This window comes from Platichthys flesus, chromosome 2 (genome assembly GCF_949316205.1).
Source record: "Platichthys flesus chromosome 2, fPlaFle2.1, whole genome shotgun sequence".
Classification (NCBI taxonomy): Eukaryota; Metazoa; Chordata; class Actinopteri; order Pleuronectiformes; family Pleuronectidae; genus Platichthys; species Platichthys flesus.
In genome coordinates, this window is record NC_084946.1 from 433,915 (window position 1) to 460,837 (window position 26,923).

General features: G+C 39.3%; 1 protein-coding gene across 3 annotated transcripts in view; it reads right to left on the reverse strand.

Annotated features, from left to right (window-relative positions):
* LOC133974473 (serine incorporator 1-like) overlaps positions 1–23,174 on the reverse strand; it is a 59,709-nt gene extending 36,535 nt beyond the window's left edge. For 2 of the 3 annotated variants that reach the window (XM_062412158.1, XM_062412157.1), the window contains exons 1-3: positions 22,918–23,174; positions 14,120–14,281; positions 10,500–10,693 (exon numbers count right to left, since the gene is read on the reverse strand). In XM_062412158.1, the coding sequence (XP_062268142.1) occupies positions 10,500–10,693; positions 14,120–14,281; positions 22,918–22,956 (395 nt within the window). In that variant the 5' untranslated portion in view covers positions 22,957–23,174. Of the gene's footprint in view, positions 1–10,499; positions 10,694–10,871; positions 10,948–14,119; positions 14,282–22,917 lie in introns of those variants that run through there. The other variant, XM_062412159.1, reaches the window with a different exon arrangement.
* Between the last annotated feature and the right edge of the window lie 3,749 nt (positions 23,175–26,923).

The window sequence follows — 26,923 nt, forward strand, 5'->3', positions numbered from 1 at the left end:
ATATTAAATATTGAGATTATTAATAAAACTTATATCACTTGAGACTGATATTTAAAGATTGACTAGTTGGTCCCTGTAAACAGGGTGGTGCCCCGCGACGATAAGTAATAATTATATATTGTATCATTCTTAATTGATAATTTTATTGTTTTCATTAATTATTTAACTATTATTAATTGATAGTCGTATCATTTCTAATTAATTATTTTACTATTCTTAATTAATAGCTAAATACATTTTTATTATTTTTAATAGATAATTTTTATTTTAATAATCCTATTTCATGATTATTAATAATTAGCCAACGTCAAATCTATCTCCTACTATTGCACAACACCACAGAAAATGAATATTTAATACATGTTTTTCTAAACACATTCACAGCTGTTTGTCATTACGCAGTGATTTCCTCGCTGTGCATATAACTTGACACTGTGACGCGTCACATCTGCAAGTTGGAAATGGAGGGGCAAGCACTGTCCGTCAACTAGGTCTCTCGTTGGCTATTGTAGGCTGTTGACAACACATGCCAGCTCCTATTGGATCAAGTGAGCTGTCAATCTAAAGTTTAGAGTCTAGCCGCCACTTTGAAATCGAGAGATCGCCTGTATTTACATGCAAAGAGGAGTTACAAGGGGAAATACCTTAAAGGTTACACAGAGCTGCTGGCTGCTCTGAGATGACAAAACAGCAGTCTGTGGCTATTCTTTGATGTAATAATGTGTTTTGGACTAAATATGTTACTGTACGAAGCAGTTTTGTAAATAACAATAACAATGACACTGAACAGTCCGTGGGCCGCTGGATTGCTAGAGGTTAAATATATGTCACAAATATAAATGATTGCAATAATGCATGTGCACATAAAAAAAGGACTCCAAAATTTCGGTAGAGTGAATCTATTCATTTGTTTTTAAATGTTTTTATTGTGAAGCAGAAGCAGGTGTATGGCTTCATATGGTATAGTTTGCAGGACCTATTTTATACAAGGAAATATAATACTTATTAAAAGTTAACTTGAAGAACTTAAGGTGTTTGGCAATAGTCTCTAACTATCTCTTTCACTCTCTGTCTGTCTGTCTTTCTCTCCCTCCCACCTGAATGATGCAAACAGGTAAAGAAACATATGGTGATGCCTAATGACATCGTAAAAGTTATATTTGTTGCCACTTTGAAATATAATATATATATATTAATATAATATTAATACATTTATATAATATTATAGTATACATATATAATATTATATTAATATAAATATAAATAGTCACATTCAAATATAGTAGGGCATTATGCCAAGGGACACACTGGTTGTCTAGACAAGGAAAAAACTACTAGTGTGTGTGAGAGTATGATGCTAAATGTAAGAGAGTATAATATCATTTGTGAGAGAGTATGATGGTACATGTAAGAGAGTATAGTAGTGTGTGAGAGATTTTAGTAGTGATTTAAGAGGTTATGATGGTATATGTCAGAGAGCATACAAGTGTTTGTGAGAGAGTATGATGGTTCATGTAAGAGAGTATAGTAGTGTGTGTGAGAGAGTATAGAAGTATTTTAAAGGGTGTATGATGGTATATGTAAGACGGTATAGTAGTGTTTGTGAAATAGCATGATGGTATATGTAAGAGTGTATGATAAGTGTTTGTGAGAGAGTATGATGGTTCATGTAAGAGAGTATAGTAGTGTGTGTGAGAGAGTATAGAAGTATTTCAAAGGGTGTATGATGGTATATGTAAGACGGTATAGTAGTGTGTGTGAGTGAGACCATTATGAATTATCTCTCATAGGGTCCTTCATAGTTGCCTGCTGCATCTGCACTCCCTCCATCAGTTCCACTCAGTGTTTACCTCTGTCTAGCCTGTTGATCTTTATCTGTTTGTGTTAAATTCTGTTAAATCGTGACTGCTCTATACTTGAGAGTCGTTTGGCAGGATGTGGAAACGGGGCCAGGTGCAAGGAAGGACAGTAGGCACTGCTCTCTCGTAGAGCCTCTCTCTCTCAGAGACTCCATGAGGACTGATGCATATGCTAGGGGAAGGGGGAAATGTTTAGATCATATTCACGGATATTATAACTGACTCATGCACATAAAATTAAGGTAATGAATGAAGGTGATAACCTTATGATGGCTTCTCCTTATTAGGGCGGAGTATCCAGTCACCTTTGAGGAACCTTGAATGTGAAACACATATCGCTCTTCTCCATCACTAGTTTGAGTAACTTCATGGCTGCCATTACTGTGAAAATGCAGAGAGAATCCTTTAGGAAAATTTGATTATGCAATTCAAAAGTTGAATAAAAGAGTACCATTATCCTAGTTTATTGAGTGCACCTGACTAATACTAATGCAGTCTAATACAGGAGCCCTGAAATGAATTCCATCTTCATTGTTATGTTTTTTGTTCCAACTGTGTTAGAGAGGTGATAGTGAAATTTCATATCAGGGTGATGTGCTGAGAAAAAGTATATATATATATATAATATGGTCATATAAATGCGGATTAGTGGCGCAACAATACATCCACTTGGTAGTAGGGGGTACTGCAGTCTTGTGTGTAGATTAATGTTCTCTTGTTTGTACCTGGCGATTTTTGTCTGAGATGAGGGCTGACACTTTAGACCTCTGAGCTCTAAAAACATTATTTAAGTGTCTGATGTTGATTAGGTCCTTAATCAGTGAGCAAGTTCAACATTTGGCATGATGACTGATTTGGAAGCTAGCAGAGAATGGAAGCTGGAGCTGCTACTAACAGTCCACCTGATAATGATCCGGAGTATAACGATGGAAACCTAATTGCTTTCATCTCAGACGGTTATAGCTTTGATATCCCATCCTTAATTCCATCAAGACACTGGGAATATAATCGTCTTTTCTGAAATGAGCGTCGCATAAGACTGCATATTTTTGTGACAGATCCAGCATTAAAATCTTCTCTCTTCACTTGCACCTGAAACGCAAGCTCTAAATCTAGTGCCACTCACAATGTCCTGACAGGCTGGAATTGGTGCTGCCCACAAAAACACAATAGTTCAGCAGGATCTCAAATGTTGAATGCAATGTATAAATCCAGAAAAAACACAACTTCCTTAAACACAGCAGATTAGACTCATGACCAATTACTACTACTGCACAGTTTGTAGTAGAGATGACACCCCTTATGTGACATAATAGGACGTGATATGGAAAAAAATGCATTTGCAGGACCAATACTGTTTGCTCTGAATTTTTACCTAGTGTCTTGTAAGAAACAACATGAATTAACCTTTTAAATAGGGATGCACCGATATGGAAATTCTTGGCCGATACCGATACCGATATTTAAAATAACAATCTGGCCGATAGCCGATACCGGTATTTGTTTATTTTCTTTTTGTTGTTATTCATTCACCCTTTTGTGCCAGAAAAATAATTAAATCATTATTTAAAAAGCACTATTTAAAAAATGTTCAGCCCTTCATCACTCTTATCTTTTAATGAGCACAAATTGAATCAGATTTATGAAACAATCTTTGATTTAACTAAACTTTATTTAACAGGTGGTCTAGTGGCAGAAACTTGGACTATGGGCAGAGAAGGTCTCTGGTTCGTCTCTGGTTCAACTCCACGGAGAGACAACAAAAGACGAACCTGGATTGATCTGTCCAAAAATCCAAGAGTCTCCCTACCCTGTCTAGTGCCCCTGAGCAAGGCACCTTACTCCCCCAACATCTGCTCCCCGAGTGCCGTACATGGTCGCTCACTGCTCTGTGTGTCCTGCACACAGATGGGTTAAATGCAGAGGTTGAATTTGCCTGCCATTGTATGGGTGTGTTGTGCATGTCTGTACATGTGTTTGGTATGAATAAACATATCTTAATCTTAATTATACCCATTTTACCGCAAGTTGAAATGGTCCCTTGGGATCTTAATGAAATGACTGTAACATATTTTGGTCAAAGTACCACAAGGATAATTTAAAACAGCACCTTTTTACCCTGTCTAAAACAGCCCTGTTAAAGTATCATTATAGAGAACGCTCTTCTCATTGATTTACAGTAGCAGTATTGCCCGTTTATTGTCCGCTACTGTGTGTATGACGTATGTTGTTAATTCCTTTGTTACCTGTGCATGAGATGGATGAATAGAGCCGATGCACATGAGAATAAAGTACTTAAACAGACGCTACGCTCATACTTTTTATGCCAAGTTACACTGCGTGAGTCAAGATAACTTTACAAGCCCTCCTCTGTTTTACCTGTTTTGAGTGTCGGGCATAAATCACATCGCGTCAACACCCACCGTGGCCCTTCGCGATGCTTGTTTTAATTAAACAGTCAGATTCCCCTGGTCCGCACCATTTCTCAGTCAGCTGCTAGGCGCCAGCCGAGGCGCACCGCGTCCAGAGTGGCCGCCGTTGACCGCGTACCCAGTCCCCTCCAACGGCCCGCCTTCCGCGCCGGCGATGGACACCGCTCCGCGGTCCAAGAGAAAGAAAGCCCCTGCACCAGCGACATCGTGAGGCGCCACCGGATGAGGACCTCCCGGTGCCGCACACTGAGTTTCCGGCGGCGCGGAGAGGAGGGCGACGGAGCGACTGCTCCCCCAGCCGCGGCACGTGCCCAGCAGTTTTACCACAAATATGAACATCGGCCAATGACATGGGTGAAAGTCAAGTTTATTACGACAAGCCGCTATCAGTAAACGAGGCGAATATCGGCCGCTACTGATGTTCGGCCGATAAATCGGTGCATCCCTACTTTTAAATGATCATTTTAAAAAGTGTGACTTCCGTTCAACTTTTGACCTGCAAGTTGCTCTTCAGAGAAGGACGGTGGTTTAAAGGCACTGATTTCCTGATGCAACCTGAGAACCACTGGCCGATTCATCCTCAAGTACCTCTCGTACTCAGTCTCCTACTTGTCCTAGATTTCAAGAAAGCTGCCGTGGTTTTTGCTGCAACTGCTCTGCATGATCATTGTCCTCTAGCCCAGCTTCCTGGGCACTTCTCATCAATGGACATATAGATCAAATCTGTAGCTACCTCTTGAAATTCAAAAAGACACCTAAGCGGCTGAAAAGTCACTCTACGCACACATCTGTTAAAGCAGACCATGCCGGTCAACAATTGTCCATGAACTACCTTGAAGAGGCTGAGAAAGCACTTGTGTCTTACATCCAAGAGCAATTCTTCAGAGATTAAATGACTGAGAGCAGTTGAACCTAAAAACTAGATCCTATCCTCCTGAAGGACACCCTGAGAGTTGCCGGCAAAGCCAGATGATACCAAATAGATATTCTTCCCAATGACAGTCACTTCTCAAGACTATTCCTGAGCAACAAGCACACCTTGGTGGGTCCCTGCCAGTGTTGCCAACTCCTCAGTAAGGAAAGTAGCTATTGGCTGTCCTAAAAGTCGCTAGAAGTCGCTAAATGACGTCATCGCTTAATTTGCATACTGTAATGGTCTCTGTAGGATGTACAAAAAGTGAGAAAAAATACCCTAAATATGTCTAGTTCTACAAATTGTCTTTCTTCGACGGAAGCATATTGCACTCATTTGAAAACTAAATTCTGTTATAAGTTCTCAATAAAATAAAAAAATAAAATAAAAAAATTACTCTTTTTTTCAAGTGAATGCAATACGCTTCCATATTCTTATGTTGATTCTTGTTTTTAATTTGTTATCTTGCCATTGAAATAGGCCATCACTTCTCAAAATAACTTCACGACTTTAGTGCTGTGTCTAGACCCACATACATACATCAATTTTGTCCTATATTATTAAATGTTAGAATATCAAATTTAATCAAAAGGCTGTTAAGTGTGGTGGAATTGCTGGCTCTACGTCCAACCCTCCTCCTTTATTCGGGCCTGGGACCTGCAAAATGATCCAAAAGAGACACTAGCAGAGCAATTTTTTTTCTTTTCTTAAGTTTGGTTTAGTTTTCAGTGCCCTGAAAGGGTTCAGTTTCACCTCTTTCCACACTAGAGGCGTGGAAATGTCGCCTCTATCGATGTAGAGACTGAACTCAATGACTCATGTTTTCCAGTGACATTGAGTGAAGATACATTGACACTAACAACCCGCTCTGTGAGCCAGGGCAGGATCAGCGGCTGCTTTGCACACACGCAATTCATTTATAGTCTGAAGTGCGGGGCGTGTGTCTCCTCTCGGCTCTGCCTGCCAAGCTACTGGGAGACTGTCCGCCTGTAAGTGCTCTGGGACGGCGTAGGGGCTCACGGCAGCACCACTGCTCGTTGAGGACAGTAACTGCAGAACAAATCGTGCTTTTACATCAGTCTCCAAGTCACCAGAAAAAGTCGCTAGATTTGTCGCTAGTAGCTTTTGACAAAATAAGTCGCCATGAGGATTTGGAAAGTCGCCAAGTTGGCAACACTGGACCTGCAGAAGACACCAAATGCTTTTCAAACAAAATATTCCGGCTGTGTGGAAGATAATTCACAACCAGTGTTGGGAATAACGCGTTACTGTAATTCCATTACTTATAGTGGTAACGGGCATGTAACAAAATGTTTTTACGGAACACTCTTGCCCACTCTGGAGACGTGGATGTCTAACACCTTGCAATCCCTGATGGCCTACCAGAGGCAATTGTATAATACACTTGTTTTTAAGACTTGTTTTAATACTCTTGTAATGTCTTTTGTGTCATGTATTTCAGGCAATCAAAACAAGATTTGCACGTGTTCTTGAGGATAATGATGCTCTACTGGCAGCTGCAACCCTACCGAAGTTCAAGCTACTTTGGCTGCGTGACCAGGAAAGGAAGGACCTGGTAAAAGCAAGTCTAGTAGCAGAATGCAGAAAATGTGTCCCAGAGCAGGATGAGAACCAAGGGTAAAACCCTAACAACACAGTGCCGGCCTTTAACCAAAGAGGATGAATTCTTTAGCTTTAATGAGAGTGAGGAGGATGCCTATGTCTCTGTTGAAAATGAAGTAGCTGATTACTTTAAATCAGGAGCCACAGGAATGGGCTCTGAATCAGTTTCCCATAATAAAGAAAGTATCACTTAAATATAATGCAGCCACTCTATCCAGTGCCCTGGTGGAAAGACTCTTTAGCCTTGGGAACCTGATTCTCTCTCCAAAGAGGAATAGGCTCTCAGATCAAAGGTTTGAGAAGCTTCTCCTCTTGAGGTACAATAACTGGTTTGAGAGCTAGCAATGTTGTGGCTACTGGTCTGAGGTGAGACTTGTTAGCCCAATTTAACGTTTGTTGAGAATCACATCTCTTATCTCCATTTAGCTTTACCTTGTGAAGCATGTTTGCTAAACCATTTTGTTAACCTTTTGTTAAATCACATATTCAATTATACGCAGCACCTCAGGGCACCTTTGTTTTATCTTTTAATTAGTGTTAATACTGTAGGCCAATCACTTTTATTTCATTGGGCCTAATGTGGTAAAAAAACACTGTTAAATGACTGAGACAGTTATTTTGTATTAAGTTAAGTATTAAAATAGACTTTTGTACTACTGCTTGATTTGACGGCCTGTTGCCCTGTTGATTACAATAAATAGGTATAAAAAATATGTTTATTGTGTTTGACTGTTCAGTACTGTTCATATTCATTACATTTAAAAAGTAACTTAAAAGTTACTTTCCCTAGTAACTAATTACTTTTGATATACAGTAACTGGTTATTAATTTACCTTTAAAAGAAGTAACTAGTAACTTGAACTAATGTTCAGTAACTTCCCCAATACTGCTCACAACAATGCAATGACATGGTAATGCAAAGGAACAATAGATGACCGACCAACCTCTAAACCTTATAATATAGTGCTGATCATTAGTGAATGATCAAAAGGGTGGACTGGTCCATTACAAAACTGTGCCTACTCAAAAACATGACCTAACAAGCCAGATCTAACTGACCTATATTGAGACGACCCTATACACCTAACCCTTATTTGCATTGATCCAAGATAATTTGATTTAAACCCAAAATTATAAAAATAATAAAAACTACTTTTTTTAGATTGCGTTTTTGAAGTTGCACCACATTAAATGTTGTGTACTAATTTTGAATACTGATTTACCTTCAAATTGAAACAATGGAGATGAACATGGGTTGTGAAACTGACAAACTGACCCTTAAATTTGACCCTTGAAAAGACTTCAAGGAACAAATGAACTCATTAAACTGAGGGATTTGGGTAATAAATGAATCCCAATTTCTTGAGTATATTGGTTTGTAGCTTCTTATAGCATATGTACATGAAGGAATTGCCCTGTCATGGCCAATTAGGGGTAAGAGTGTTGAAGCCATTGTGCAGATTTACTTTGAAATGTTTCGGAAAGTTATCCAGTCAAGTCATGATCAAATAAAATCCCAGCGTCCGGTGTGAACCACACAGAGGTTTAACATGGGGGTGGATGAGGCCAGCTGGCTTTTCTGGCTTGGTGCTGCGCTTAGGCGTCGCTTAGGCGTCGCTTCGGCATCGCTTCTGCGTCTGGTATGAAGAGGGATCATGAAAAACTATCTCTCTCTCTCTCTGTCTTATTCCATGTTATGTCAACACCATTTCACCTGCCCTTCTGAGAGACAAACTGGAGCATGTTGCAGTAGATCTACGCCTCACATCCTGAATATTGGACCATCAACCACAGTATATGTGGACCCAGGACTGTGTGTCGTACAAAGCTGTCTTCAACACGATGGCCCCACAAGGAACGGCTCTGGCTTCTGTACAACTGTTACCTGCAGATGTTCTCTGATTACTGTGCAATCGTCAGCCTCATCACTGATGGGAAGTGAAGCAGGACATAGCTGTGCATCAAAGTCAGTCATTATATTTTTTGTTTCATGTGACATCCTGTCCTTTCTGTGGATTAAAATGTGAACTCTGTGTTGATTGTACTTGAATGGCTGTGAAAACTATTTTTTTAGAAATTTCTAGTGTCTGAAGACTTTGTGGACTGGTGCCAACGGAACTGCCCCTAGAATGTGGGGGAAATTAAAGAACTGGTGATATATTTCCCCCCTTCTTGTAAGTATCAGGGACTTCAACTAAAAAATTATCTTGACTGAACTGATCATGCCATTGCACTTTACAAGTAGGGTCAGAGCAGACATTATCACTGTATTTGTGCCTCTGTGAAGACATCAGCCATCTTCTTTGGAGGGATTTTCTGGGGGAGCAGCATTTCAACATCTGAAAGGAGCGCCAGCTCAGTCCTGGGATACCCCAATGACCCAGTGGAGGTTCCTTCAATGACAGACTAATGCACCCTAAGTGTCAGGTGGAGAGGTATTGCAGGTCGTTCCTCTTTGCAACAGGAAGACTGTACACGCAGCTCTACTCCTATTAAGTGACTGCACTTTAGCTCAGGTTTAACTCTGCTAATAGCTATATTCATTTCTGTCTGTGCTATTCAATGGCTTATAGCCAATCCATTTATCTGTACATATTCTATCATTGTATATATCCTTACTACACTGTATATATTAGTTTTTATTCAATGAAGTTTTTTATATTTCTTATATTTCTTTACATTTCTAGGTATTGCATGTTTATTTATCATTACTTAACTGGTGTCTATTTTGACAGACCTCTTTGCTGCTGTAACATGGCAAATGTCCCCTGTCTGAGTAAGGATGATCTTATCTTATTTTTTATGCAGCTATGTACACAACTCCTGAAAATATTTTATGAATGAAGCTGTTCACCAAGTAATATTATGAACAAACCACACAACTTTTTCTGAACAATCAAAAAAATAATGAAAAGATCAATCTATATATACCAAATTTGAATGCAGAACAAAGGTAGCTGCTGATTAACATGTTGTAAAACTTATGAAACCTATGATCTCCAATAATCACAAAAAGCCGAATTAAATACACTTGGGGTCTGATCTACTAAAGGTTCTCAGATGTAAAGCATGTGCAAACTTGATTTCACCCGCAAAAAAAACATGCAAGCTGATCTACTGACGGTGCGCATTGACGTTTGCGTGCAGAAACAACAATCACTGTCCATTTAGTACGTTTACCTAAATTAATATTCAATATCAGGCGTTTCTACCCGAGTGCGTAAAATATTGTGAGGAATAGATGCAAATACTTGAATGTACAAGCATTGTGATTTACAAAGCCTGAAAATAATGTTGGTGGTTGTGACTGCATCTATATTTAAGATTGAAAGGTAGGTGCTAATCTGCACAGCTTTGTGCACAGATGGCTGCATTCATTGTGGTGAAAAGGAGACGGCGTGGAAGAAGACGGACCCCTACCAGTTTTTATCTGCTGAGGGATTATTAAACTTTTTCTTCTTTCTTAATTTCATCAGTCGCTATTTTTGTTTTACCCATAGCATTTACTTTCTCGCAGATACTCTCCCATATCTAATTTCTTTGCGTTATATTAATATTTCTTTGCGGTAGCTCAACAACATGTTCGTTTTCTTCTTCCACAAACACCTCCTTGCTTAAGCTCAGCACATATGGAATAAAATTAGTGCATTGTGGGTTAACTTCAATCCTTACCCATTATGGATGGAAGCACGGGGGTCTCTGCTGTTCTTGATATTGATCATTAGAGAGGAAAATCCCAGGAACCACATACTCATGCCAAAGCAGACACGGTACACTGCCTTGTAGCCCACAAACATTTCACAGTTGACATTAGCCTGTAGGCTGGGGATAGAAGAACCTGCCCCATCTTCACAGAAGCCTGGGATCTACAGCAAAACAAAAGGAGTTTACATTACATAACTGTACAAAGTATCAATAAACAACACCAAGATGATCACTAGCTGAACCTCGTTGAGCAAGGATGGGCAAAACAAAATAAACATTATGAACAACCTTAAAGGGATAGTTAACCCAGAAATGAAAATTCACTCATTATCTACTCACCCCTATGCCGATGAGGACTGGGTGAAGCTTCTGAGTCCACAAATCACTTTTGGGGTTTTAGGGGTAAACAGTGTAGCAGCAGAATTCAATAAAATTCATTTTATTAGTCATTGGTGACCTATCTTTAGACGTAATAAAAAAACAAAAAAACATAACATGCATCTATACTGCTTTTGCATTCAAATCGAAACAAGGTAATTTCCACTAGAGGTGTGAATCTTAACTAGCCTCACGATTCGATTGCGATTTAGCAGTCAATGATTAGATTCACAACGATGGATCAATGCATCTCAATGCATTTCCATGCATTTAAGGAATCACATCTACAATTTTCTATAGTACTGTATTTGGCACGATTAATACAATCACTCAGACAAACATGACTCTGTTTTTATGAGAAAGTGCTTCAAAAAGTATTATAGACTGTTAACATTATAACAATAACGTATTTTACTAAATAAGGTCTTCAATTCAAAAATCCGACTACAACAGTAAGTTTATGACAGTGGTCAGTGCTCTCCGCACTGATTTGACATTCATTCAATTTAGACTTTTGTGCTGGACAAACTGATACCCCGCCTAACTCCCCCTGGCCCACCTTAGCAGCACCACTGCCATGAGGCACATTACTCCGAAAGGTCAACAAGTGACTCTGCTCCTCTGATTTTTTCTAATCAATCACACTTACATTTTATCTCTATAAAAACCTGCTGGATTAATATTTATGTTACTGGATAAACGGGTCGTCGCTTCTTCTGCAACACTGAAGTTAAAACATTGCGTTTACATCTTAACCCTGATGTCCTGGCTGTGCACGTCACGTTACGTTGTAATCTGAGGGATGAACTTCTGTCGGCAGGAGTGTGTGAGTGTGTGTGTGTCAGCTCGTCTCTGTCTCGCTACAATCACTTGTATTTAGTTATGAATGATGTCGGATCTTGACTATGGATCGTTCCAGTCCCTTTAACTCTGATGTCCTGACTGTGCTCATAACGTAACGTCTCGTGTTGTGTAGCTGGCTTAAACAGTTGTCTCATAAACTCTAGAGAATCAAACAAACACAGTAAATGTCAGTCCTGAACGTATCCTAATAACTTGTGATCAGTGATGGTGTTTATTTTTTAAATGTAAAGTAATCACAGGTCAGAGTGGGAGTGAGGAGGAAGCTCCATTGAACGTAGCGGAAAACATGAATCATTCATGTTAGGTCTCTGCATCGATGCAGAGTCGTCCAAATCTGCATCCCGGTGCATCTAAGATTCAAGATATTTACTCACCTCTAATTTACACTGTGTTTTAAGCCTAATTAAAACATTTGGCCAATCAGATGGAGCCCTCCTGCCCTAGACAGTAAATTACAGACATTCAGATCATTGACGGGTCAATGAATCATTTTTGGGAAAAGACAATAGCAAAAAACCTAAGAATTTGAAACGAGATATCGCTCCGCCTCTTATGACTAAATTCTACTTTGAAACTTAAATTCATCATTATGAGCGATTGATTATATGAAATATTTGTGTAGATTATGTATGATCCCAGAATCTGAGTGGAAAGGAATACTCACAGACTCCGCTGCTGTGTGTGTCTGTGTCTCTCTCTGTCTTTCTCTCTCTAGAGTTTTAAAAGTTGATTTGTTGTCGTCTCAATATCAACACTAATCACCACATAATGATCGATACTCTGTCTCTCTGTCTCACACACACACACACAGTGTGACCAGACACGCTCACGCTCACACACACACACACAGTTTGACCGGACACGCTCACAGCCCAAATGGTAGAGACGTAGTAAATTACTGACTGAGCCGCAAAAAACTCAAAAAATTACTTTCTATTGTCCAAACAAGTTAAAAGACCCGACATAAACACTCAGCCCTCGTGGAAGTGTAGCTGTTTGGAGTCGAGTTTGAATGTCGGACTTGCGGACACTCGTATGACACCAGACGAGCAGCACATCTGAAGATAGTTCACTAAATCCCAGTCCCCCCTTTTTACCCCTGAAACTCATTGTTTGTGGACTCAAAGACTTCACCCACCCCTCCATCGGCAAAGGGTGAGTAGATGATGAATTTCATTTTTCCATGAACTATCCTTTTAAGTTACATCCAGAACAATTGTATGATTTTGATACAGCAGTTTCTAAACATCACCACATGCTATTAACATCCTGCATATGGAATGAGACAACAGAGTGTAATGGAGAAATTAACTAAGTATGGTTGAAACCTATGTTGTAGTTGAAAAGTAAGTTTTATGACCTTTATCTACATACATATAAAAACTGTCTAAATACTTTATGACCTGAGCTGTTTTATGGTCCGAACTGTGTTGACCTGAAAACTGTGAGACCCTTTAGACTCCCCAAAGAACTGAATGTATGTCTGCTTATGTCCAAAGGAAACACAGGTAAATCAGTTGTCTGTGTTTAGATTCCTCTCCCATCCTGCGCTAACAGAACCAGTCTGAACTGGTTCTGAGAGATAGCCTTAAGGCCAGAGCATGCTTCTGCGTTTTCACGGGCCCGCAAGCTCAAGAGCCCTTCCGGGGCCCTTACGTGCTTATGTATCTCTTCTTACGTGCTTAAGTGCGTCGCCCCGTTTGTCTAACTATACGGCAAAGCTCCGCAAGCCTTACGCAACCCGCAAGGGATGTGATTGGTTTGCTAACAACATTCTTTCCGGAGTCGCATTTCCAGTTTAATGCCACATAATACCGGCAGAAACAACGGAAGATTTAGAAGAACGAATATGGACCAAATAGAAGAGCGTTTGGCAGAAGAGATCCGAAAGTAAGATCACTTGTATAACCTGTCACTGACTGACGGATTTGCCAGAAAAAGGCTACGAGGAGCCGCAGTGGCTAAGAAAATAAACAATCGACGAAGAAGAAAAAAGGCGTCTCTAAGGTCGTCTTCGACAAAAAACATTACTCCGCCTAGTGTTCTGGCGGGGAATTGCTATGTAGCACACGAAACGCTTGGGGAAGCATGAATGACAAAGATTCCTGTGACACAGCTGCGTGAAAAGCCGCATTTGACTGTTCTCCATCTTCCAGGTGACTCTCTTTGTTGATCCTTTTGCAGAAAGCCCCTAATTAAATACACATAGATAACTTTGTTGTTTCCAGCCCCTTGTATTTCCAGATTTCCATCGAGAGCGAGAGAGAGAGAGAGAGAGAGAGAGAGAGAGAGAGAGAGAGAGAGAGAGAGAGAGAGAGAGAGAAGAGAGAGAGATACCCTCATACCCTTCTGAGCTGCTCGCCCACTCCCGGGGACAACATGATGCAAGCGACAATGGTCCCCAGCAGCAAGATGAAGGCATAGAGGACTCTGGTGACAGTGGAGTTTCTACTGCTTGGGCAGCAACTGCACATCAGACATGATGCACTGCTGCAAAGGCATGGCACCTGGGAACAAACAAAATCATACATTTCAGAATTTAGGAGGAGACACATTTTGTGACTGAAGCTTAAACAATTATAGTAAAAACTCAAGAATACATAGAACATGGATAAGACGATTACTCATCTGACGTGACTTAATTGTTGCTCACTAGTTTCTATAGGGGACCAATCTTACAGGTATCCATTGACTGTGACACTGCGAGTGACTTGGTTAAAGTGTGAGGGTCGGCTTTAAAGGGGACATATTCTGAAAATTCCACTTTTGTAGTGCTTCTACACGTTAATTTGGGTATCTGGCATGTCTACCCACTCTGGGAAAAAACAACTCCTGCAATTTTTTATGGTTCCTTTATGTCAGAAACGTCATGCGTGAGTGGCTGCGAATGAGCTTTCGTATGCTTCCCTCGGCACAGGCTAAATGGGAGTCTCTCTTACATGGCCTTGCTTAGAATTAGTCTTAGAACCTTACAACTATCTAAGGTAAACGGAGGCCTCAAACTTTCAAACTTATAATATTACTTCTGGTCAGCACAAATTAAACCTTTGATAACGTGGATTCAGAATAGCACATACACTCGCTGGCTTAATATTGAGAAAAACCTATGCACAGAGCCTTTACAAAATATCACTAAAAAGCATTGGATCCATGAAGACCTTCACACCTAACAATCTAGACACAGACTTTAGAAAGTAGTCAGATATGGGATTGGTTTACCTGCATCAGCTATTTAATGAGGACAACCTCAAGACTGTCAGGATTTGGGGAAGCAGATGGACCCAGGATGCAGATTTTAAACAATAGTGTAATTTTAATGAAAACTGTGTCTTTTGACACAGGATACAAGTTTCTGGCAGTTTTACAAGCCTCAGAATGTTGGGAGGTGACCCCCCTGCTCCCAGGCCTTGGGGAGGCTTTCACATGCAAATAACAATCCACGAGCTTTACAAATACTAATCAGGATAGTTTCCCTCAGTGCAGACAACATCTTTTTCTAAAAGGTACCAACTAAACTATCTGGCGTAAGTACATAAGGCTTAAAATAAATATAAAACCTAAAATTGTTTCCCTTAAGTTACTAAGTGTGCTATAATGAATTACAGTTTAAACCATGAGCAAATGTCCAGAGCAATGAGGTTTCAGTAAGTCTGTTTCCCTGGACAGGAGTGACAACCCACCTCTTCAATCTTAATTGCCCATGATCACTATCTTAAGTCTCAACCACTGTTTAGAGTGGCATGATTACAGTTACTTTTTCTATTGTCTTGGTTAAACCAACCAGCAATCTGCTCAACAGGAAGAAATGATGCTGGATATTTTGAGTCTGTGCCCTGTAAGCTCTAAACTTCGACTGGCTCTCCATAAAAATATCTGTCCTCCCAAAATACTGGCAAATACAGCAACATATTAACATATGTTGCCATATGTCAGCGACCCCCCTCCCCCCATCTCCCCCTTTGCTCTCCAGACCCCCTCCCCACCATTCGTTTACTCTGCTCCCCTAAGGTTAACGTCGCGGAAGAAAGCGGAACTCACGTTCTGTAAACAGTGATTCCGTCCCCCAACCACAAAATTGCAGGTGCAGCCTGTTGAGCTTTCATTGCGTTATGGCGAGGACCCACTGGCTGTGATTGCGACGTGATTCTGCTGTGTGTCGCGATTGTGTGTTGTTGAGAGAGAGAGAGATTGATTCTGCTGTGTGTCGCGATTGTGTGTTGTTGAGAGAGAGAGAGATTGATTCAAACTGTATGGTATTTATTTGAGTACCTGCTACTTTAAACAAGCATGGTTCAGCTTCTACTGCCAGCACTATTTTTACACAGGGTTTGTGTTCAAAATGGTCTTAAATGTGTGTGTGAGAAAGAGAGAGAGAGAGAGAGAGAGAGAGAGAGAGAGAGAGAGAGAGAGAGAGAGATTGATTCAAACTGTATGGTATTTATTTGAGTACCTGCTACTTTAAACAAGGACATACAGTTGTCATACCATAAACCTCACAAAGGCTGTAGCTATTTAAAAGTAAACTTAAATACCTTCAGGTGATGGGAAGTAGGTAGGCTCCCTCTCCCTATCTCCCTCTCTCTCTCTCTCTCTCTCTCTCTTTCACAGACACAGACACGCACACACAACAGGAATGTAATTGGGTCTTGCTGTCATAGTTTAATTTTGATGACGCTCTCTTTCTCACTTTTAGACAAGTCGAGCAGTCTAAATTTAAATTCCAGCTACAAAAACGTGGAAGTTATTCACTTGTAAAATTCATGTTGAGATGTAGATTTCATTAATAATTAGTTGACAGCTTCATTGTATAATGACTAACACCAGGGATGTTTTATTAAGCCTCAACAGATGCATGATAAATACTTTTTGCACTATATAAAACTCTCTCAAACACACAGAGAAACACTGATAAGGTGGTGTTAAGCGATACAGAGGATCAGATATAGTCAACAAGTTAATACCTAGCCAGACAAGGTCAGCTTAGTACAAGCACAGACTAGGTCATGGCAATATGTGCCAGATAACAGCACATGGCCAGCTTGACCAAGCTTAAGACCAACACAAACCATGATAATATGTTCATTGGTGTAACAGTGACAGAGGAATAGTCTTTATTTTTGCTTGAATATTACAGTACCTCAGATAATCCTTTACTCAAGAGTAGAGCCAAGCAAACCACATTGCTGCAATTATTAGTATGTCCTTAAATTGATGACAATTTCCATAATATAATAATCATTTATATATTATAAAATATGTGCTAGTCATAGCTTGGGAATTTATAGATCTGTTTGTTTTTTCTATTACAAAATAAATGCAAGTTCAGCATTTGTTATGTTTGTTTTAATATTTGATTATTTCAAAGCTTGTGACGGGGTGATTATTTTTAATCATTTGTATAAATTGTGAGGTTGTTAAATTCGGAATTGAACAGGTAAACAACAACCGAATAAAGTCTTTGTGCTGCCCGGCAGTCTAAGCCTATTATCCTCTTGTGGTAATTGTGGTTGCTCAAGCCATTTATCTAAAATGGTTCCTCTACCATGTTCTTGATTATCTACCCTTATGGTCTCCTCCTGAAGTACATATACCTGCTGTTATCATCACCTGAATCCATTATTTTGAAGGTATTTCTGATTATGGCCCTTTTCAAAACCCTGCACAAGGCAACAGAGCCGAGTTAATCCAATTAATAATCTGTAAGCAGATGACCAAGTCTGTTATGATCAACTATTTACATTGCAGTGGCCACTATGATTTCCATTATTAAACACACAACACCTTTATTTTGTGTTTACGGACATGTGCCCAATATGCTTGTTTCCGTTCTTCCCACAAATATACAATATACATGTCCATGGCAAACTAAGCTGTTGACTCTGCTGAAATTCCCTCATAATTTGAACTTCTTATTAAACTTTCTCAGTATTCCATTAAAACACTAATCACTTTTATCCAAAGCAACTTACAACAAGTGCATTCAACTATGAGGGTACAAACACAGAACAGCCAAAATCATGTTATTACAATTACTTTACACCAAAAATAATAAACGGGTCCTCAGTCACATACTCATCCCATATAAAAGTACAATTAAAAAGCCTTTATAACCGCTGCTTTAAGATGTAAAGGACATTTGTGAAACTTTACTCTGAAACCTCACGTCAGTCTTTACGTCATCACCTGATGTGCTCGTCAAAATCACAGCCTTGTGAATGCATAGTCTGTCTGCCGCAGACACGAGAGGCTCGTGTTAAGTTTGTTCCATACGAGTGACTCTGTTTTCGGTTTAAATAACTTGCTGAAGTCGACATGACACTGTTTCCCTGGAGGAGAAGATGGGTGCGTGGAAAAGCAAAGCCGCGGGCCCGGTGTGAAGGAGTTGAGGCGGAGAAGACGGGCGCACAGTCCCTAAATTAAGGTGAGACCCCGCTAGAGAGCGAAGCCTTTGCTAACCGTTAAACTAACTCTCAGATCAAAAAAAAGTGTGAACAACTGTGGGATTAGCGCGAAAGTTGATAAAAGTAAAATAACGCATAGAATGCTTTGGCAGAACTAATGCATGTTTAAATATGTATGAACTACTTAAATCTAACAGTTTGTTCTCGGTAATTTTTTTCATAAAGATTCATTAAATAATTTTTCAGTAACATGTTTAAGTGTATGTTGCCATTGAACTGTGCTAATTGTACAGATTGTGTTTGCAGCTGATTGAAGCGGGACAGATGACATGGATCCATCCTTTCACAGCCAGGAGCTCACCGACCTGTTTGCCACACTTCAAATAAGACTAGAAGCTACACTGGATCTCACAGCTACACACTGGGGCAGATTCGGACAGAGTCCCACAAAGAACATATGACCCAGAGGCTGCAAAGAGACATTTCAAGCTTCACCTGATTAGCTTTTCACTGGCTAGGCCAGTTGTGTTTGTACAATATTTGTGCTGTATGTAAATAAAGCTTTGACTCAACATATATCTCGTTCATGTTTTTTCCCCTGTAAAATATCAAGCATCACATGAATAGTCTTAATTAACTGCAGTGCTTCTGTAAAGGCTTACTAATACATTTTAATATATATAAATATATATTATTAGTAACAACTATATATTAATTTGTATTATTAATATTGTGTGGGAGGGGCTTAACCATGTGTGTACTGCAATGACCCAGAGTGGCCAATAGCAACACTTCTAGTAGCAATTCGCGAATCATATGCTAATTTTATCACACCTTTGCTCTGCGGTTCAGCGACCCCCCCCCCCCCCCCCCCCCCATCTCCCCCTTTGCTCTCCAGACCCCCTCCCCACCGTTCGTTTACTCTGCTCCCCTAAGGTTAACGTCGCGGAAGAAAGCGGAACTCACGTTCTGTAAACAGTGATTCCGTCCCCCAACCACACAATTGCAGGTGCAGCCTGTTGAGCTTTCATTGCGTTATGGCGAGGACCCACTGGCTGTGATTGCGACGTGATTCTGCTGTGTGTCGCGATTGTGTGTTGTTCCCACTGGCAGCATGGTTCAGCTGCTACTGCCAGCACTATTTTTACACAGGGTTTGTGTTCAAAATGGTCTTAAATGTGTGTGTGAGAAAGAGAGAGAGAGAGAGAGAGAGAGAGAGAGAGAGAGAGAGAGAGAGAGAGAGAGAGAGATTGATTCAAACTGTATGGTATTTATTTGAGTACCTGCTACTTTAAACAAGGACATACAGTTGTCATACCATAAACCTCACAAAGGCTGTAGCTATTTAAAAGTAAACTTAAATACCTTCAGGTGATGGGCAGTAGGTAGGCTCCCTCTCCCTATCTCCCTCTCTCTCTCTCTCTCTCTCTCTCTTTCACAGACACAGACACGCACACACAACAGGAATGTAATTGGGTCTTGCTGTCATAGTTTAATTTTGATGACGCTCTCTTTCTCACTTTTAGACAAGTCGAGCAGTCTAAATTTAAATTCCAGCTACAAAAACGTGGAAGTTATTCACTTGTAACATTCATGTTGAGATGTAGATTTCATTAATAATTAGTTGACAGCGTCATTGTATAATGACTAACACCAGGGATGTTTTATTAAGCCTCAACAGATGCATGATAAATACTTTTTGCACTATATAAAACTCTCTCAAACACACAGAGAAACACTGATAAGGTGGTGTTAAGCGATACAGAGGATCAGATATAGTCAACAAGTTAATACCTAGCCAGACAAGGTCAGCTTAGTACAAGCACAGACTAGGTCATGGCAATATGTGCCAGATAACAGCACATGGCCAGCTTGACCAAGCTTAAGACCAACACAAACCATGATAATATGTTCATTGGTGTAACAGTGACAGAGGAATAGTCTTTATTTTTGCTTGAATATTACAGTACCTCAGATAATCCTTTACTCAAGAGTAGAGCCAAGCAAACCACATTGCTGCAATTATTAGTATGTCCTTAAATTGATGACAATTTCCATAATATAATAATCATTTATATATTATAAAATATGTGCTAGTCATAGCTTGGGAATTTATAGATCTGTTTGTTTTTTCTATTACAAAATAAATGCAAATTCAGCATTTGTTATGTTTGTTTTAATATTTGATTATTTCAAAGCTTGTGACGGGGTGATTATTTTTAATCATTTGTATAAATTGTGAGGTTGTTAAATTCGGAATTGAACAGGTAAACAACAACCGAATAAAGTCTTTGTGCTGCCCGGCAGTCTAAGCCTATTATCCTCTTGTGGTAATTGTGGTTGCTCAAGCCATTTATCTAAAATGGTTCCTCTACCATGTTCTTGATTATCTACCCTTATGCTCTCCTCCTGCAGTACATATACCTGCTGTTATCATCACCTGAATCCATTATTTTGAAGGTATTTCTGATTATGGCCCTTTTCAAGACCCTGCACAAGGCAACAGAGCCGAGTTAATCCAATTAATAATATGTAAGCAGATGACCAAGTCTGTTATGATCAACTATTTACATTCCAGTGGCCACTATGATTTCCATTATTAAACACACAACACCTTTATTTTGTGTTTATTAGAAACTACAACAGCAGTAGAGCAAATACCTCCACCAGGGCCCAATAGTACCATTCAATTCCAGCAAGCAGTACCAAAATAAACACACTTATAGAAATCAGTCCCCCAAATATAAATTGTTTATTTAATAAGGAATCTTTAAAATGATTTATTAAAATGTCAATAAAACGCAATTTTTCAGAATTCTTCTGTTGATCAAATAACATAACTACACAACATTTCAGTTTTTCGTTTTGCTGCAAACTTACTAGCAACAGATTAAATACCACCAGTCAAGTACTGCGGTCAAGCCAGCCGACACTCGAGTCTCTGTGGTCAAATCAGCCGACACAGAAATTCTACTGCACCCTTATACTGATATTTATGGTAAACGCATCCGAACCGCCCAGAACGGGAACAGGGATATTTCAAAGTACAATAAAAACTGTTTGCTCAATAATTCCAGAGTGAGACTGATATGGCTGTGTTCAGGACCTTTCTGACAACCCACATACTGAATATTAGACATTTTTTACTGTATAAATTAAGAGATATTTCAAAGTAAAGTCCAACATTTCCACTGTGTAACAGATATTTTCTGGATATTTCAAAGTACTATAAAAATACTTTTCCCAATAATTCCAGAGAGACACTGATATGACTGTGTTCAGGACCTCTCAGGCTACCCACACACTCAATATCAGACATTTTTACTGTATAGATTAAGAGATATTTCAAAGTAAAGTCCAACATTTCCACTGTGGAATACATCATTTCTGGATATTTCAAAGTACAATAAAAACTGGTGCTCAAAAATTCCAGAAAGAGACTGGTATGCCTGTGTTCAGGACCTCTCAGGCTACCCACACACTCAATATCAGACATTTGTACTGTATAGATTAAGAGATTTTTCAAAGTAAAGTGCAACATTTGTACTGTGTAATAGATATTTTCTGGATATTTCAAAGTACTATAAAAATACTTTTCCCAATAATTCCAGAGTGAGACTGATATGGCTGTGTTCAGGAGCTCTCAGACTACCCACACACTCAATATTAGGCATTTTAACTGTATAAATTAAGATATATTTCAAAGTAAAGTGCAACATTTCCACTGTGGAATACATCATTTCTGGATATTTCAAAGTACTATAAAAATACTTTTCCCTATAATTCCAGAGAGACACTGATATGACTGTGTTCAGGACCACTCAGGCTACCCACACACTCAATATCAGACATTTTTACGGTATAGATTAAGAGATGTTTTAAAGTAAAGTCAAACATGTGCCCAATCAAATCGGTTCATTTCTGGATATTTCAAAGTACTATAAAAACTGTTAGCCCAATAATTCCAGAGTGAGACTGATATGCCTGTGTTCAGGACCTTACAGGCTGCCCACGGATGTGATCATTTTTAGATGAGATATATGGATTGAGCAATTTGAGCACCGGACGCAGAAGCGATGCCGAAGCGAGGCGTAAATTTATTAATGCGCGTCATTTTGCGATGATTCGGTAAAGATGCTTGGAGCGGCGAAAACGATCGAAACTCTGCCTTGTTTTAGAGTGATAATTGATCACTTATTCTCTGCCCATTCAGTCTTTAAACGGTTAGATACTGGTCACACGGTGTAACTTGCTACATTGCTGTGGACAAGTCGTTATACGTTTTGATTATGTCCTTGTAGATACAACAAGTTCTATCAACATCTCTTTAATGATAAATAAATTACTTGTGAGATCAGTGAGGACTCCACATAGTCAGTAATTAACGGGACGTTTGGTGAAATGACATCAATACGGAAACTGTGTAAAGTGACGGTGTTGGCCAAACTAAGCAATGAGCGAAAGGCAAGTGATCAAAACGCCGGTTACTAGAATATGCTCGTTTCCGTTCTTCCCACAAATATACAAACAGTCAACATGAATATAAAGAAATTCATCGATTTAGTAAGACGAATGTAACCATTGCTCTTTGAATACGTCAACCTCGAAAAAGAGTCACTCGATGCTGTACGTAACGTTCTGCTCTATCTTAGCCTAAAAACAAGGGCAGTTTTGAAACTTAAAACACAAGGTATAAGACTTACATCGATGGCACAGTTTATTTTCGCAATATCAGAACTTACACAACTGGCGAATGTCACGGCTCCCAGAACAGCTCCCATGGCTGCACGGTTTCAGACCAACAATTTGTAGTAACTGTCTGTAAATCCGTGTACTTGCTTCTGATAATGTTCTTTCTCGCGAGGTTAGGTTTAAAACAGAGCTGAAATTAAGTGCTGGACCACAGTCTATGTGCTGGACTCAGGAGTTTAGTCTGAAATCCTCAGTATGCCCTGGCAACACTGGCTGCATGAGAAGCGCATGACGCCTGCGCCACGGGTCTGCTCCTTGTCACTGGCATCTGTTGTTTACACAGGTATCTCTGCAGCTCAGCAGCGCTGAGCTGCAATTTGGTGTGACAGATATGGCCAATATTTTTTCTCACGCAGCAAGTGTGTCTGCTTCATTAAACCTTTAGATTTACTAAATTGCTTTTATTCGTTAATTATCAGAGGTCTGTATCAATCTCATCAGATCAAAGCTTTTCAAAATTAAAGCTCTGCAAATCCGCTCAGTGTCGGATGCAACAACAAAGTGAACGTTATGCTTTTACATTGAAGACAAATTGCCAAACAGGAAGTGATTCTGTGAATGTTTTCACTTTACGAAGATCTGCGCTTGTGTTGTATCAAACTGATTCCTCCAGACATGCATTGGACTCTAGAGATCCGTTTCTCCGCAGGGACTGTATGTGCGAACAGGAAAACCTATTTGATGATCCATAGTCTAATAATAGAGACAATTAAAGAATCAAAACAAAAAGCTAGAACCGTACATGAGCTACATAAGTACTCTTCGTCCGCCCAAAACGAGCTAAATAACCACTGTATACATTTTCAAAGTGACTAAGGGACCTTTTCGTGCAATAGAGATGAAAAACATACAAAAAAACACGTTTTTTAAACACAATAGTGAATTTCACATCAATAAATTAGTCCTAATGCGCTTCGAGGAGATGGATCCATAAAAAAAATGTTATTATACCTGCCAATATATCCTTATTTCGGCAGAGTATTATTTTATTAAAATAGGTCTTTTAAAGATCACTTTGTTTACATTTTCATTTTCTTAACTTTTGTCTCCCAGCTGTGGCAATTAATCAAAAACCAAACATAAGGTTGGCACACTTCCTGTACCCATTTCAAAATGAACGGTCTCAAGCTATTCTGTTGACTGAATCATTCATTTTTTGTGCAACCGCAGCCATTGTATTCAGGGCCTGACAGTTCCTTCTTTGTTGCTTGTAGCATCTACTAGAAATTAAAGCAAAACTGAATCATACAGTGAATTAAGATTAAGATTAAGATTAAGATCCATTTATTCATCCCAAACTACTGCACAGACATGCAAATGCACACTCATGCAGGTAGGGAAATTTAATCTCTGCTTTTTACCCATCTGGTGCAGGACACACAGAGCAGTGAGCGACCATGTACGGCGCTCGGGGAGCAGATGTTGGGGGAGTAAGGTGCCTTGGTCAGGGGCACTAGACAGGGTAGGGAGACTCTTGGATTTTTGGACAGATCAATCCAGGTTCGTCTTTTGTTGTCTCTCCGTGGAGTTGAACCAGAGACGAACCAGAGACCTTCTCTGCCCATTGTCCAAGTTTCTACTACTAGACCACCGGGGGGTGAAATATAAAGGCTATTCTTAAAATTTAGCTAAAAACATTAACTAACTAATAATAATAACAACAACAGTGTTCTCGGAGGGCCCCTGTCTGTGCTGGGCCGATGGAAGTTTCCTAACTTTACCCCGCCTTAAAGCTGATTGTTGCCTCTGTGTTGAAGCTATGCCGTAGCTCAATTCCAGTCTTAACTCCTTTCAGTTGCATTACATTACATTCCATTTAGCTGACACTTTTAACCAAAGCGACTTACAATAAGTACATTCAACCATGAGGGTTACCCAGGGTTGTTATGGACGTTGTCTGGAAGCTGGTGAAGGAGAACTCAGGCAGCATCTGATGTGTTATGCAGATGGTTTTAATGTAGACTTGCTGCATCAAGGAGACCAGAAGGTGGAAAAATATACAAATGCTAACAGAGTCACATGAGCAATTGCTACCCCCAAGTCTGAAGATGTCTCCCACAGCATCCCCATATATTCCCTCTACTTGTGTCACCCATTCCAACAGCACATCCAAAACTGGCTATAATTGCTGTCCCTCTCTGTTACATGTAGGCATTTGCATCCTATTAGATAGTTAAGCCTAAAGTATATATAACTAAATTAGATTGTGTCCTTGCGTCTTGCCACTGGGGAAATATGCAAGAGTTACGGCTGGTGAGAGTTGAAGTTGATGCCTCTCTGTCTGGCGTGTCTGAGTTTTATACATTAATGTGTGAGGATGGTTAAATATTCCCTAACAAGGGTGACCAGACTTTCTCCATCAGGGCCCAGAGGCTCTGGAACTCCCTGTTTAGTCTCGCCAAATCACTACTTGTCATTAAATCGCTGCTCAAATATTTTTTTATATAATATTACACATGCAAATAGCTGAGAGGTACCTCAACCTTTATTGAAACACAACTCTGTATGTAAGAAGTAAAAAAAACAGATATTCATTCAAACAAATGGCATTATCAATGTGTAGAACCAAGGTCAGTATATTCGGTTGAGATAGGGGGAAGTCATTCATATAGTGTCTGTCAGGATGAAAAAATGACTAAATTAAAATCATCCAGACCTGGATTGTAAACTTAAGTAGAATAAGAGGAATTCCTTTGAAATCTGAACAAAATCACCATGTGATCATATTTAGTTCAAAATAAAATTTCAACCCAGCTAAAATTGGAATTCAGTAGTGATGTTAAGGTGGTGGCCAGACTTTCAAGCAGTGAACCAAAGTAAATGGCCTGTGTTTACGTAGAGATGTGTACACATCTTTATAAGTGTGAACTTAATTTCTCACAATGACGATTAAAACAGTGAAACAATCAGCTGTGGCGCTTATACAATCCAATACTTTATAACCACACAAAAAGAAAACTGCACACACCTAACAGATGCTGAAATGACAATATGCAAAAAAAGCAGTTGCAGGTTTCATTTCTAACAGAGGAATGTCTTTGTTGGAAAAATTCAACAATGTCTCAGTAAAGAAAATGTGTAAAATAAAAAACGAGGTAGAAGAGACTCTGAAATAATTCAGGGTCCCAGCTGAATTCAAAACATGATACACTATTACACACTCATTCAGAAGAAGAAGTCCTCAGACTTCAAAAGAACAATCTACTGATTTACAACATTTAGCCATGGTCTTTCACATCACATTTGTTATCACATGCAACACACATACAAATCCTGTTCATAAGAGTTTAGAAGCTATCAGTTTCAAGACACCATAGATATAACAAACTGGAGTGGAACTCCAACTGTAATTTCAAGTGTCATTTATATGACAGGCAGTCAGAATCCATGTCAGCAGCAAAGAATTGGGCTTAATTGAAATTGGGAATATCTGTCAGGTAAACTATTACATAAACATAACATCCACCCTGTCAGGCCTATAGGTTAGGATGTGTTTATACTTTCAATTATCTACTGACTAATATGCATTTTACACTGAGACATTAGAAATATTGAATATACATTTTTTGTCTTCTTTGATATTTTTAGTTTGACATTTACCATGACAGGGTTTTATACAAACTGTTCACTTGTTTTAACTGACAATAAATCATATGTAGCATACATCTGTGTAATCCAAGTTGTCTGGAGAAATATAAACAGGAAAAGGGACTTTGACACAGATTTTTGTTGACAGGGAAAACTGTAAAATCTCTCTGGGGCCACACATTGTACTGATGCTTACCAGATCACTGTTGTAACAAGTTATCAACTCAAAATCCACTAAAACAAAACAGCTACTGTCAGCATATAAAACATCCAATACAAACCTTACAAAAGAGTTATTTTTAATAAGTTTTATTAAATATAATAATTTGGTTACATAAGATGAAGTGTTGTACTAGTAGATGTAATGTTTCACTTTATTAGAATATTTAGGAAGGACAATCTATCAGA